The sequence below is a fragment of the Juglans regia genome, chromosome 2, assembly GCF_001411555.2.
Source record: "Juglans regia cultivar Chandler chromosome 2, Walnut 2.0, whole genome shotgun sequence".
Lineage (NCBI taxonomy): Eukaryota > Viridiplantae > Streptophyta > Magnoliopsida > Fagales > Juglandaceae > Juglans > Juglans regia.
The window spans coordinates 9,642,167-9,656,499 of NC_049902.1; the positions used below are offsets into that span (position 1 = coordinate 9,642,167).

Consider the following 14,333-nt stretch of genomic DNA (forward strand, 5'->3'; position numbering starts at 1 on the left):
ATTTAAATTTTTTAATCTGAATTATAATACATTTTAAGTAATTAACTATTTTATAAACACATAAAACTATTTAAAATATATCCTATTATCCCAAATTGTTAAGATGTTAAAATCTAAAATGACTAATTAGAGTATTTTTTTTGTAAAAAAAAAAAAAAAAAGTTGAAATCCAAACATATTTTTAACTTAACAACATCTCAAAAAATAAAACTCTGTTTTTTCAAGACTTTTATTTCACAATCATGCATATTTTTCTGTGTTTTGTTTTTCCCTTCCTGTATCTGTCATATAAAAATCAACAGAAAATTACAATACTGCAGTCGCCGATTCCAGAGTCCAACCGCGTCTGCTGTATTGGATTGGTTTGACCACCAATTCCAGAGTCTCTCCTATAGAAAGACGGGGAGAGAAAATTCAGCTATCTGTTCATCCTTTCAAAAGTCAAAACAGTACCAAAAGCCAAACCACCCCCTCACCCTCCCTCTTGCGATAACTACAACAGCGACGACAACAACCGAATACCCTCTCTCTGTCTCTTTGTGTCTGAAATCTCGAGGCTTTTTCATTCTAATTCACTCTCTTTTCTGGGTCGTCGTGTTCTTCCTTTTAAATCTTGATATTCAACAAAAAAACAGAGCAGGAAACAGTCTTGGCTGTGATGAGTACGAATACTGCATCGTCGAGCTCGGGGGCCGCTGGATCGGCGGATGCGTCAGCTCCCAGGAGGAATTCCAAGCGACCCAAGTGTAATTTCCTCTCAGAAGTTTTGTTTTTTTTCATGGTTCTTTGTTTTTTCTGACGGGGGGGAAGTGCAGAGGTTTGGTCTGTTTCCTAAATATCCACTTGCAATTTGGTAGATAAGTTTCATCTGTTTTGTTTTTTCGATTTATAATTAGATACTTTTTATTAAGTGAGTTTTAGTTCCAAAATTCACGAATATGTTTTTTGACTGTAATTGGGAGGAACCCAGATGAATTATTTTTCAAAAACCTTTCTTGGTTTATGTTTTATTTTTTTAGTACTTTGTGCGATATCAGTGTCTTTATGTTCCATGCGATGTGTCTGATTGCGTTAATGAGCTCGGTTTTCGCCTATCTGTGAGCCTTTTGGGGTTCGGTCTGCTTTGGTTTGTTAAATTAACAATTTTCTGTTATGGATCGAAATTATCTGTGCCTTGTTTACTAATACAAACCCACATATAAATTATATACATATATTGGAATCTCTTTATGCTTGTGCTTTCACTTAATTCTGTCCCTAAAGTGCGATTTAACTTTCTATTCATGTTTATCTTGGTTTTATAGTTAATAGCTTGGCTTTTATTCTTGTAACTGGTTGACCTTTTCTTCTTTCTTGAAAAAAAATAACTGCCCTGAAGTATACAAAATGAACACCAAAGCAGATCTAGAGAAGGAGACAAGAAAATCATGAAAAACTAGCCTATTAAAATCTAAAGAAGCTACCTGAAGGGATAGAGCATCGAGAATGAAACTGCTTTTAGAAGTGCCTTCGTTAACCAAATGCTCCTCCAAGTGAAGTGGTTGCTTGAGGTGTAAGGACTTATGTTTAACAGTATCGATACAAGAAAATGTCGAACAGCGAGCATCCCTTTGTTAGAACGTGGCCAAAAATCTTATCTTCACCCCCAAGACATAATCTAGTAGAGTTCAAGAGACTAAAGAACTTAATGTATGCACCAACCTCTCAAGTTTCTTTGAAAAACATTCCACCGTGGGGAACCACTGGAGAACTTCAATAGAGTGACCATTAAAACACCTAGCGCACACGCAATACTGTACCCTTTTGGAAAGTTTCCTTGAGGGCCCTTTTATCACACCATAAGTCATGTTAAAACCAAGTCCTAGAGCTATCGGCCATCATAAGTTTAGTATGACTGGAAAAAATGCCATCCTCTTTGATATTTTTTCCATAACCCCACACCATGTGACCTAGGTACCTCACCAGAATATCACCCACCCCAAGCATAATCAAATTTAGATTTGAATTAGTAACATTTCTAGTGTTCAAGATGGATGACTATGAACTCTGGAAAATATATTGAGATAACCCAAGTTATTTTAATCTAATCCTAGAACTGGTTTATACCTATCAAGTCTTTTACCATTCTTCTTGCTTGGAATTTTGAGATTTTCATATATTTACGTATTTTCAATGAATAAATTAGTTTGTCACAGCTGGAACATTCCAAAGTACTAATCATATTAATTGTAAGCCTTCTTGTGATTAATTGTGTTTATTTAATGCTGCTGTTTTAAGCTTCTTATAGGCTGATCTAGATGTCTTCAAGCTAAGGTAGTAAGGTGGGCTAGTTTTTGAAGGCTTTGTCAAATAAATGAAACTTCGAGTAGGGGTGACAATTGCATGGATTTTTTTTTTTTTTTTAATTTACTGGTTTTATCCATTAAAGCATTTGGGCTATAAGCTCAAAGGGTGCAATCCAAGTACACAAGAAATATACAAGTGGAAAAACCCAATCAGCATTAAAGCCAACGAAAAAGAGCGCAAAAATGTACGAGGTTAGAAACATCAATGATGGCATTAACAGAACACCACTCAGAAAGTGACCTTAAGAAACCAAAGTTGTAAAGCTGAACTCCTCTTCTCACAATCCTTGGAACTTCAGGCATTTTGTTTTCTCCAAATGCTCTACAATATACAAGAAGGGATCACATTCCAAACAACATTAAGGTCGTTCCGACTAAATCTTCCTTTCCAACATGCCAAAAGCTCCACCACATATTTAGGCAACCTAGTTTACTCCAAACCTCTTAAGGACCAAACACTACAAATCTCTTGTAATATTGCAATTGAGAAAAAAAAATGTTGCAATCGAGAAGGTGCTCAGCAGTTTGCTAATTTCATATATATATATATGTAACACCTATCCATTGCTACAATATGATGCTTATGAAGGTTATCCAAAGTGAGATTTTTTCCTAAAAGATGCAGTCCACCAGAAACTGACACCCTCAAAGGTGCCTTGGATCTCCAAATGCTCTTCTAACTGGAAACAAAAAAGGTTAAACTTTAGGAAGGAGGGCTTGGTAAAATGATTTAACCTCAAAAGATTTTCCTTTTGTAGAACATGGATCAGCATTATATGCTTAAAACTACTTTAGAATCTTTGCTGATATTGCTAAAATAATTTTTTACGACCTCTGAAACTTGTCTGGAATTTTAACTGACTAAAGAGAGCTCCGTTTACGAAATTTCAGATTCTAAGTTTACTCAGCAGGAACTTCCAGCATGCAAGCCAATTCTTACACCAAAATGGGTGAGCGTTGTAATTGCTTGTTTTAGTATCTGGCAGGGGACATTATCAGTATGCATGCCAATCATCATTAACATAAATCTCTGTCTCCCTTCCTCCCCCTCCACCCTCTCTGTGCAGGTGATTTCAGCATTCCTGCTTGTTAGTGTTGTCTTCATTCCGATTGGAGTTGCTTCCTTGTTTGCTTCCCGGGATGTATGTCTAAGCATGACCCAATCTTTTGTGGTTTATTTGTTGTTCCACATATAGTTTATTTGGAAATCTGTTTCCTTTTATCAGGTTGTTGAAATTGTTGATCGGTATGAAACTGAATGCATACCACCGGACAAAAGAAGTGATAAGGTCAAATACATACAAACCACTGAAAATACAACTTGCAGCCGAACTCTAACAGTAAGCTTCCTCTGGAACAAGTGCTCATTTATGCTATTGTTTTTCTTTTTAATTAGAGGGCTATTCCCACTGCTGTAATTCTTCAGCAGCTATGGTGGTAGTAGTAGGGGATCTTAGAAGCTACCATATCATCTCTGGCATGTAATGTTCTTATGCATAGTGTTTTATTTTTTATTTTGATAAGCATGCATACTGTTTTATTTATAGTGATAGTCTTGAATCCTGAGTTTACAAAATTGAAAAAATTATTATTTTTTATCATTTAAATGGAAGGTACCGAAGCGAATGAAGCATCCTATATTTGTGTACTATCAACTTGACAATTTCTATCAGAATCATCGCAGGTACTCATCCCGTGCCTTTGTCATATCTTCCAAATGTGCTTAATATGATTGATGCTATATAGAGTTATAGCATCTAAAAAATCTTGTAGTTATTTTTGTCAATAAAGATGACTTGTGGTGCAGGAGTGCACCTTCTTCTTATATGTTTTTGTGACATTGTAATCTTAAACTGTAGCCATTGTTAGGTACCAAAGAAGGAGCCACAATATTTTATATTTTCAAGTATGAAAAAAATCACAAAGACTTGCTTGTCAGTGCGTGAGAATGTGTATATCAACTAAGCATGTGTCTGGGTGTGATGCGGGTGGGCTTGTGGGGCTGTGTGCATGAGTGTGAGCTTTGAAGAGCAACTAAGCATGTCTGCACGATCTCTTGATATCATGTCTCTTTGTTCTCCCTATTCTCCCTACTTGGGTGCTTTTTCTTATATATGTCTTGTGTACTTGGGTTACACCATTTTGTGCTTTTTATAAAGTCGATTTATTAAAAAAAAAAATCCTAGGGGACAGGCTGGGCATTCACACAGATAGCCGCCCATCCCAAGTGTGCTTTCCATATTGATTTAGTAGTAGTTCTCTCTCATTGACAAATATGCGACCATGTAGTTTTCATTTATAGCACCACCTTTTTTTCTTGATTGAAAGTTTATCCCATGTTTGTGTACTTGGTTGGGATCGGAATCATCAGATCCTATGTGAGGCACTCCACCACAAATAAAGTCTTCGGAAAAATGAGATCAAATGATAATATTTGATAACTCCTGTAGTATGACACGCGAAGGACAAAAGTTACATGCTTTGTTGACTTGAGAATGAAAGAAAGTGTCTTGCATTGTGGTACCCTATATGTCAGCTTCAGGAATGAGGGCAGCTATGTGCTACATCAATCTCATATCTCACAATTTTTTGGGGGAATATAAATTTAAAGAGAAACACATCAGGCAGGGGTAGAAATCCCCAACAAATACCCCAAGATCTAGCTCCTCCCAGTTTGGAACTTGGTGTTCTTAGTTGTATACCTTCTGTATACTTGGGCGATGCCTTGTTTCAATAAAATTTTATTTTGCTTATAAGTAAAACACCCCAAGATCTCACCTTTTGCAATTACTTCTATATATTGTGAACTTTGTTTTTTTCTGTTAAATCTTTTTCCAGTATCTTTATACTTGGTTCTTAAAAGAGTTCACTTTTGGTCATTATGAATGGATTTATATAATGTAGGTATGTGAAAAGCCGAAGTGATGCACAGTTGAAAAAAAATTCAAGTGCTGACGATGTGAGCTCTTGTAAGCCTGAAGATATGGCAAATGGGAAATCAATTGTTCCTTGTGGTCTTATTGCTTGGAGTTTGTTTAATGACACATATAGCTTTTCACGCAACAACCAGCAATTGAACGTGAACAAGAAGGATATTTCTTGGAAGAGTGATAGGGAGAACAAGTTTGGCAAAGATGTCTATCCTACCAACTTTCAGAATGGAACTCTTAAAGGTGGTGCCAGCCTTAATCCCCTTATACCAGTAAGCCTTCCACTACTATTCTGGTAGAGTTGATGTATGACCGTTATCATATTTGTGCACAATAGTTAGACTTTCTGGACCAAATGGAGCATTTATATTCATTATTGAAGGGGAAATGTGTTCCTTTACGAGGGGATGTCACTCCAGTATACAGGATCTGTGCAAGAGGATTTCCTGACCAACCAAACTCGACTCTTATAGGTTAAGATAGCTAAAAGTTCTAAAAGGGTAAATAATAAAGAAATACAGCTGGTATGAACATAATGCGAATTAAATAATGATCTAAAAATTCATATTGAGTTTGTGCGTTCCAATTGCATATCCCACAGAAAAGAAAAAAAAAAAAAAAAAAAAAGAGGCTCTATGCAAAGGAATTTCCACGTCTCAATTTTTTTTCTTTTTAAATTCCTGATGCCACATAACCTACTACGGAACTGTTCTCAAGATTACTTTACCCTTCCTTGGCCACCCTCCCCAACTCTAAAGGAACTCTGACAAATTATCAGAGACGTTTGTTAGCTATGTTTAGAAACAAAGACTGTCTCTCAAATCCTTCTCCTGCTAGCTGATTTTTGCAACGTTTGCTGATTGATCTTTCTAAAGATGCTGGAGGAATGCTGATTGCCCTTCCACAAAAGTCCTTTTTCAAATCCAAAGACAGTCTTCCTCCCCACCTAAAATAGCACCGCCTTTGCAATTTTACAAGACAAATTCAAATGCACAATTTACCTGTAATTGCCCTTTCACCTTGTTTTATTTGAATGGCTACTAGGTGTAGTTTTTGAGTCTTGCCAAAACTTGCTTCATTCAATGTGGGAAATGGCTTACCTGGTCAGATCTATTTTGTGTAACAGTTGAGTGAGCAGGAGGACCTCATTGTTTGGATGCGAACCGCAGCTCTGCCAACCTTCAGAAAGTTGTATGGGAAGATAGAGGTGGATCTCCAGGCAAATGATATCATACAAGTGATATTGGAGAATAATTACAATACATACAGCTTTAATGGCAAGAAGAAGCTTGTGCTTTCTACAACTAGCTGGCTTGGTGGAAAGAATGACTTTCTTGGCATTGCTTATCTCACCGTCGGCGGGTTGTGCTTTGTCTTGGCTCTGACTTTCACTGTAGTATATCTTGTTAAGCCAAGGTAATTTCTTAAACACGTACTCAGCCTGTTATGTAGGCCTCTCTATAAGAGTGAGGCTGTTGGTAGGTGGCCCCATGTGAGCTTTCCTATTTTGCAGCCTAATTTACTGTACACGTGTTTGACTGGTCACTGGGAAAACATGCTAGGGTCGACTAGTGTTCCATGCCTAATTGCATTAGCATCCAGGTACTGCACAGGTTTAAACTTATTGGGTTTGGTGAAATGGAAAGTTAACTTTTCGCCTCATTCTATCTAATTGCAAAATGATTTGGGCATGGCCTTTTGATCATGGAACTTATGAGGCTCTCAACTAGCTGCTAGGCAAGCATGTGCAGTTATGTAGATTAATGCATCAAATGTAGGCACATAGAAGCTTTTGAATCTCTCCATCCACCCTGGGGCCACTAACTAATCTAATAAAATAAAAAAATAAATAAAAAGGAACGAAGAAAGATAAATAAAAAGCTTCCACTTTGGCTAGTGTATCCACATTTCCTTATATAGCTTCTCATCCTTTGTAGCAGCTCTGTTTCTGTTATATGAAGACACATTTATTCTCTGGTATATCTTACTGCTAGTCTTCCTTAAAAGTATATTTATTTTTTATAAGTGAAGTCTTACGAAAAAATGTATATATTTTTCTTTTAAAATTAGCAAATATCCTGTGTAATGCTCTAGATTAGGTTCATTTCATTGGCCCCAACCCAATAATTAAAAACTGCCCCATTATCTTATTGTTCTTGTGGTTAATTAATCCAAGATATTGAAGCAATGGGAATACATGATAGAATAAATAAATCTATGTCAATGCCAATTTCAGTCAATGGGGAGGGTAGGTTGGATGAGATTTTGTCTGGATGCTTAAAATTATTGTGCCATGCTATGCTGTTTGTGGATCTTAGGGAATTCCTGGGCAAAATAGTTTTCTTGCAACTTATCTCACTTTCTGTTCTCTCTATTTTCAGGAGACTTGGTGATCCTTCATACCTGTCATGGAACAGAAATCCAGGAGGGCGGTAGAAAGTTTCTGGACCGCTGCTGATACCTTGTCTCGTGCATTTCGCGGTGGACAATGTTTTATGATGTAATATTATGTGCACTTCATACTTGCGTGAACAGCACTGAGATTGTTGATAAATTTTCTGGATAGATATGCAACAAGCTCTTTATTTTAAGACAGTCAACGTTTTGAATTTAAACCATTATTGCTCTTTTGGTTTTATATGTATCTCTATATGATTTTTTTTGGTGGGATCTCTGTGATGTTCTTATGAGAACTTATTTTCAATGTTTAAAGAATGTGAGACCCATATTCTGCTCATGGCTTCTTATGGTTGCAGATAGCAGCAAGCCAGCGAGATTAATGATCATGGTGCGCCGGAATAGGTGTAATAAAATCATCTTTGTTCTTTAGCCAGGTTTATCAAAAGTACATGAAAAAACTGGAAGGAAAAAGACCAAGAAAATGCATGAACATGATAACAAAGAGTAATAGCAAGGGAGCCTAAAGTTGCGAAACTATATTGAAATACTAATTAAATGGTTAAACTCACAAGATCTCATCAACTTAATTTTTTTTGGGGGGTAATTGGTGCTTAAATATCTGGATGTTGAATTCAAATCTTAGGGCTCAGTTCGTTGGTTTTGATAGTGGCGAAATGCGAAACTCAACAGCATTCAAGTGTCATGAGAGAACCAAATGCAAGATGAGCAGTGCTACAACAAAACAACAGAGATCTTATAAGAATAAACTCATAAACTGATATAATTTTGTGTTACATTAGATATATTTGCAATCAAAGTAGCGTTACAATTTGATGTATTACATAAAATCACGTCAGTTTATGAATTTACTTTTATGAAATTTCTTTGTTGCAAAAAATTTCTCATGCAAGATATACTTACATTCATATATATATATATATATATATATATACACATATAAAGCATATTTCTACGAGCCATATGCATAGATGTAATATTTCTTGAGCATTTTGTAGGATATCATTGACCTAGTTTAGTTTACCACAATGGACGATCTTACGAGAGCATGCACGGCAGATCCATTATCGTCCAAGTGAAATAACTTGAGAAATTAAGTAATTTACATACCCGAACTTGATGGGTCTTTCCCGGAAAATCTTGCATTCTTTCAAACTGTTTGGTCTTGCATATATACTTTATTGAAGTCGGTAATCAAAGTACTTGCGCCAATCACACGGCTACACGACAAGTTATTATTCCATGGATTTTTCGGAATTTCCCAGCTTTATAGGCATTGGATCCAAGTAGAGATCTGATGTCAGTTGCTAATGTTGGTACTTGGTAGTCTCAGATTGCGTGAAAGAAGTGGTGATCACTTGAGAATCTCCTTTGAATTATTGTTTTAAGAACCTGTGTAACTGCTCCTATGTTCTTATTTGTTCCCTTTGATCTTATCCATGTATGATATAACTTCAAAATTACTGTTGTTCTTTGGAGTCTTTTGACCTCTTCAGGAAGTCAGACAGAACGATCGATTTACCCAAAAGAAAAGGATAAAAGCAATTTATTAGTATTCATGAACTAGACTCTAGAGTCTAGACTCCTGTTCTGAGAATGTGTCAATGCTTCTAATAATAATAACAATTGCCCTTTGGAATTGGATAATGTTCTTCACTGGGAATAAATCTCCAACTAAAATATCATCAAACACAACACTAACAAGCAACACAAAAGTGGGTACCAATTGGCTCAACTGATAAATCTCTCATGGTCGTATAAATAATTAGAAATCAAATCCAGCTTGTGTCTTAGGAAGCGGGGTTTTGGGGAAAAAGAGGGCTAATTTCCATTGGTAACACATAAACCCAATGAAACTCCAATGAGAAAGGAAAAAATCTGGATAAGTTGCACAAAAGTCCATTTAAGGTGGTTTTTTTTATGAGCATTAAAGACCCATATAAGTCTGCATCTATAAGGGGGGAGCAACACTATAAAGGAGCTACAAGGACAAGGATTGTGAGAAAGAACATTAATTGAGATGGCGAGAACCGACATGATCATCTATGATTTGATCGAAAAATGCAGCTCTAGATAAGAAATTAAGCAGTGGATAGGATTTGATATCTGCAGGATAGGCTTAGTTGCTCTACATGATATTCACGTTTTGCAAGATTCTGGTCCTCTCTATATGGGTTAGATTCAGCACTTCATGGCAGCTTTCCCCTTTTTTTCATCAGATGATGGCTTTCCATTCACAGTACTCTTAGGAAAACATTGGAAAGATATGCACCTTCTGGGTAGGATGGGTCAATAGGATGATCGCAGGCTGCTCCTGCCTGTCGTAGAACAGTAATTTTCCTCCCTGCCATTGATGCAGCACCCTGATCACAAAGAAAAGATGTTGTCGAAGTTTATTAGAGAACCTGTTACTTTCTTCCAATTAAAGAGAAATGACCATTTGTTTGCCCCTCAAACTGCACACTTGTGGCCAAAACTTTAGGGAAGAAATCTTGATTTTAACATGTAATATTACCGAGTCCATCTCAGTGGAAGGGGCATAATCTATTCACCCGCTGATTTATTCCATTAAAATAAAAGGACTAGGGAACACATATAAAAGTCCTGTATCAAGGAGGCCTTCCAATATCTTTATTATTATCATCATCATCATCATTTAAGCTTTATTTGTGGTGAGAGTAGGGGAGAATGGCAGTTCTTGGGTGGATTTATTGGTAAGAAAGCAGAGAATCAAGCACTTTCTCAAGAACAGTTTTAAATACCTTTTCCTTTTACTTTTCCTGAAAATTTTCTTAATTTTTTTTTACCTCTTTTCTTTAAATATATATTTTTTGAAGGGCAATTTGCAGTTTATTGGATGGGTTTATCGGTAAGAAAGTTGAAGGAGAATCCATAACTCTTTTTCCTTACCATAGCATTTGCAATTATCAATCTACTCCCAACTACCAGTTTAATGGAAAATGATAAAGATACAACCTTTTTTACATATCTTTTACAACTCTACTTTAAATTGAGAGAATTTTATAAAAAAACAAAACTCAGTAAAATAGTCAAATGATTTTATAAAAAATGCCCTCCATTTTAAAGCAGAGTTGTTAAAAAAGTTGTCAAAGAGGTTGTGGCTGTATCATTATTCCTGAACAAGTTCCAGACTCAGCACGCTGGCTTTCTAAGGTAGATATAGCCCCATCCAGTGTATATACTATATAGCCTTGGTATTAGTTTCTTAAATTATGGGGTTATATAAAGATGCATCTTTGGTTAGGACGTAGTGTAAAAGTGACTTTTACACCACCAATCACACACCACGACATCATAATTCTACCAATTCTACAACGAACTAAATTGCACTGAATTAAATTTTTTAAAAGAAAATTTCTAAAACCCTAAAAATATGAACACTAAATTCTTAAAAACCCTACTGCTAATTATTTTCAAGACAACTTTAATTACTACTCCGGCCGTTACTTGGGGTGGCCGCCACCCTGAGAGGTCACCGGAGTTGGGTGGAATTCAGTGGCCAGCAGCCACCATTAGTTTTTTTAAAAAACAAAAGGAAAATAATAAGTTTTTATTCTATGTGGATGAGTGCATTTTAGGTATGATGAAAAAGTTGAAGTGACTGACAGCTTTTGGTTGGAGGGCATAAAAGGCCTTTTCACACCACATCCTGGTTTTAGATTTTTCCTTCTATAATGTCACTCTTTTTTCTTTCATAAAAAAAAGTTAGATATTACCAAAGAAAGAAAAAGAATGAGGGAAGGATCGCAGGTAATTCTCTATTACAAAAATGAAGATGATACTGAGAAGTTGATCACAGCATTGATTTTCAGTCAGGTAACACAGTACAGAAAAAATTACTTGCCTGGAGTGTAGACAAAAACATGCCACTTTGGGTCAAAGCTCCTGAACATGAACAGGTCATGAGAAGTCCACCTCTCCTTGTTAACCGCATTGCTAAAGAGTTTAAAGTTCTGTACATGCCTAATGCACTTTGTAAAACCTAATTGAATAGTGACCCCATGAGCAGAAGCAAACTTCAAAAATGTTACGACAAATATAAATGATTAAATCTACTTTTTACTATCAGGTTAAGCTTTTAGAACAAGTGGTGATTTCACATGGTATCAGAGTAGATGTCCTAAGTTCGAACTCTGACTCTATACCCTACCCCATTTAATAAATAGAAAAAGGCTGAAAGATGTGTAAAGAAGCAAACTGTCACTCAAACACAAAGCATCTAACAAAACAAGTACAGCATTGATACCGGACTTTTTTGAGAGCAAGAGAGAAAAGTAATACACAGTCATCAAAATGCTCATCAGGCATCACTCAATAGTATCCAGCACAAGATACAAAGAAAAACTCACCATCATTGCAAGAATAAACTTTAAACAAGAAGAAAATCTTTTTCCAAAGAAGCCGAAGGTTGATTTATTCAAACTCAAAAAACCGAAAAGCTCATACATAGCTATAGACCTATAGAGAACTAACTTGGAACGACTCTTGAAGTACAGGTAGGCACTCATGAAATATTCTCACACTTAATTAATAACAACCTCAATACAAATATTTAAGGAAAGATTTAAGACAACTAAATATTCAAATCACAATTAATACGACTCATAAACTCTGCTTAGGAACAAGAAAAGGCCTCTGGAAGATGAAACATGCTGACTACCAAAACTTGCTACTTCTGATTGCTAACAGTCAGGACAGATAGCTGGTGATTAAATTGCCATAACTTCTCTAAAATTCTCCAAATTGGGCTGCGGTTGATGCTTTTAAAACTAGATACATGGAGGTTTTCAATGGTGTATGGCTTGCAGGGTAATTCTCTCACAGAAAATACAATATGAATTTTGAAAATGCTCCAAAACTGTGAACAGACGATTTTCTAAGAGCTCATTGTTATGGGCCACAAAACTAGTACAACAAATGCACCAAAACTTTTGGATTGCACTTGCGACACTTCAATGAGAACTATTGTGAAACAATTTACAAGTGTCATTGGGATTTACACCCTGATTTCTTCAAGTGAGTGATAAGTTCAAATACCCAATGTTAAGTGGTCTAAGAGGAATGCAACAGATTAAAACTGTCTGGAAGATGATCCCTATATGCATTATGTGGTGTTTATGGCAGGAACGTAATGATAGGACATTTGAAGACAAAGAGAGATCGCGGGAGGAGCTGAAAGATTTTTTCTTTAGAACACTTTGTATTTGGTTCATTGCTGTTGATTTCAATGGCATGGACCTACATGATTTTCTTGTCTATAATGTGCCTATGTGGCTTCAAATTTTACTGTCTAGAGCTCTGTATATGGCTTTGCCTATTCTTTGATCAATAAAATTTGCTTACTTATCAAGAAAAAAAAGGGGGGTCTAGGATTTACACCCTGATTTCTTCAAGTGGTTTGGGGGTTGAAAACCTGCTATTGTTTAACAAAGCTCTGTAAGATAAGTGGTATGGCATGATGAACCAGAGATAGAAGCTTTGCAAAGATTGGTGGTGGAAGTCAAATATGGTAATATGTATGGTGTTCAAATGTGGTCACTAAGACTTTTGTGGAAAAACATTAGGAGAATGTGGAGGGATTTCTCATGGTGTGTTAGATTTGAGGTGGGAGATGTATCTATCATCAAATTTTGGCACAATGTGTAGTGTAGGAATCAGCCTATGAAGATGGCTTTCTTGCCATTGTTTAGAATGCTAACTGTAAGGAGGAGTCGGTGTAGCCGAACTTTTGCATATCTCTGATAATCGACAATTCCATTCTTTAATTGTTTGCACTCTTTCAAGTTGAGAGTAGGTGGTGTTGATAAGATTTGTTAGATTGCTTCCAAAGAACCTTTAAGGTCAAGTCTTACTGACATGCACTCTACCCCCAAGTGAACCCTTCTTTCCTTTCAAAGAATATTTAAAGAAATAAGGCACCATCAAGGGTGCATTCTTTGTTTGGATGTTAGCCTTGGTGAATAACTTGAATAAGAGAAATGTCGAAGCAATGGATTGGTGTTGTATGTGCATGAAAGGCAGAAAGTATTGATCATTTTCTGATTCACTGCAAGTTGACCAGGGATCTATGGGCATCGACATTCCATACCTTTGGGATCGTGTTGGTCATGCCCGAGCAAGTGATGAACTTAGGGCTGTAATTGGTCTGAGATGAGTCAATCTTTTGGATTATCAAGTGGAGCTGGACTCAAATAACTCAAGTTCGAGCTCGAGTTGGGAGCTCGTCGAGTTGATCAAACATGAGCTCAAGCCGAGTCGAATTTTTTATCAATCTTTGCCCATGCTCCTTAACAAGCCCGAGCCGAGTCGAGTTATTACTTGAGTTTTGCTCATACTCTTTTAAATATTATTTATTTATTTTTGAATGAATTGAATAATTAAAAATACCAAATTACAAAGAAAATATTAGATTTAATGAAATTTTTACAACTAATATATAAACCTTATATTAAATTACAAGATTATAACATTTTTATGAATACATTTCTTATATGGTTCCTACATTGTATTATATGAAACTACCAAGTCCTACATACTAACTATTATACATATTATGAAATAGCTACTATAATTTAATCACTTAAGTAGTTAAGTAACTTACGCATGATTATGGACTATA

The 14,333-nt window shown here is 36.0% G+C and overlaps 2 protein-coding genes across 3 annotated transcripts in view; one reads left to right on the forward strand and one right to left on the reverse strand.

Annotated features, from left to right (window-relative positions):
• Positions 1-264: 264 nt before the first annotated feature.
• LOC108998976 (ALA-interacting subunit 3) lies at positions 265-8,010 on the forward strand. Its single transcript, XM_018975749.2, has 8 exons — positions 265-746; positions 3,237-3,295; positions 3,413-3,487; positions 3,572-3,685; positions 3,959-4,029; positions 5,250-5,547; positions 6,402-6,691; positions 7,657-8,010. The coding sequence occupies exons 1-8, from the start codon at positions 659-661 to the stop codon at positions 7,709-7,711; spliced, it is 1,050 nt and encodes a 349-aa protein (XP_018831294.1). The 5' UTR covers positions 265-658; the 3' UTR covers positions 7,712-8,010.
• A 1,409-nt stretch (positions 8,011-9,419) lies between these two features.
• The window catches only part of LOC108998977 (ribosomal RNA large subunit methyltransferase I), a 33,465-nt gene continuing 28,551 nt past the window's right edge, over positions 9,420-14,333 (reverse strand). For both annotated transcript variants that reach the window (XM_018975752.2, XM_018975750.2), the window contains exons 7-8: positions 11,559-11,696; positions 9,420-10,056 (exon numbers count right to left, since the gene is read on the reverse strand). In XM_018975752.2, the coding sequence (XP_018831297.1) occupies positions 9,928-10,056; positions 11,559-11,696 (267 nt within the window). In that variant the 3' untranslated portion in view covers positions 9,420-9,927. The remainder of the gene's footprint in view (positions 10,057-11,558; positions 11,697-14,333) is intronic.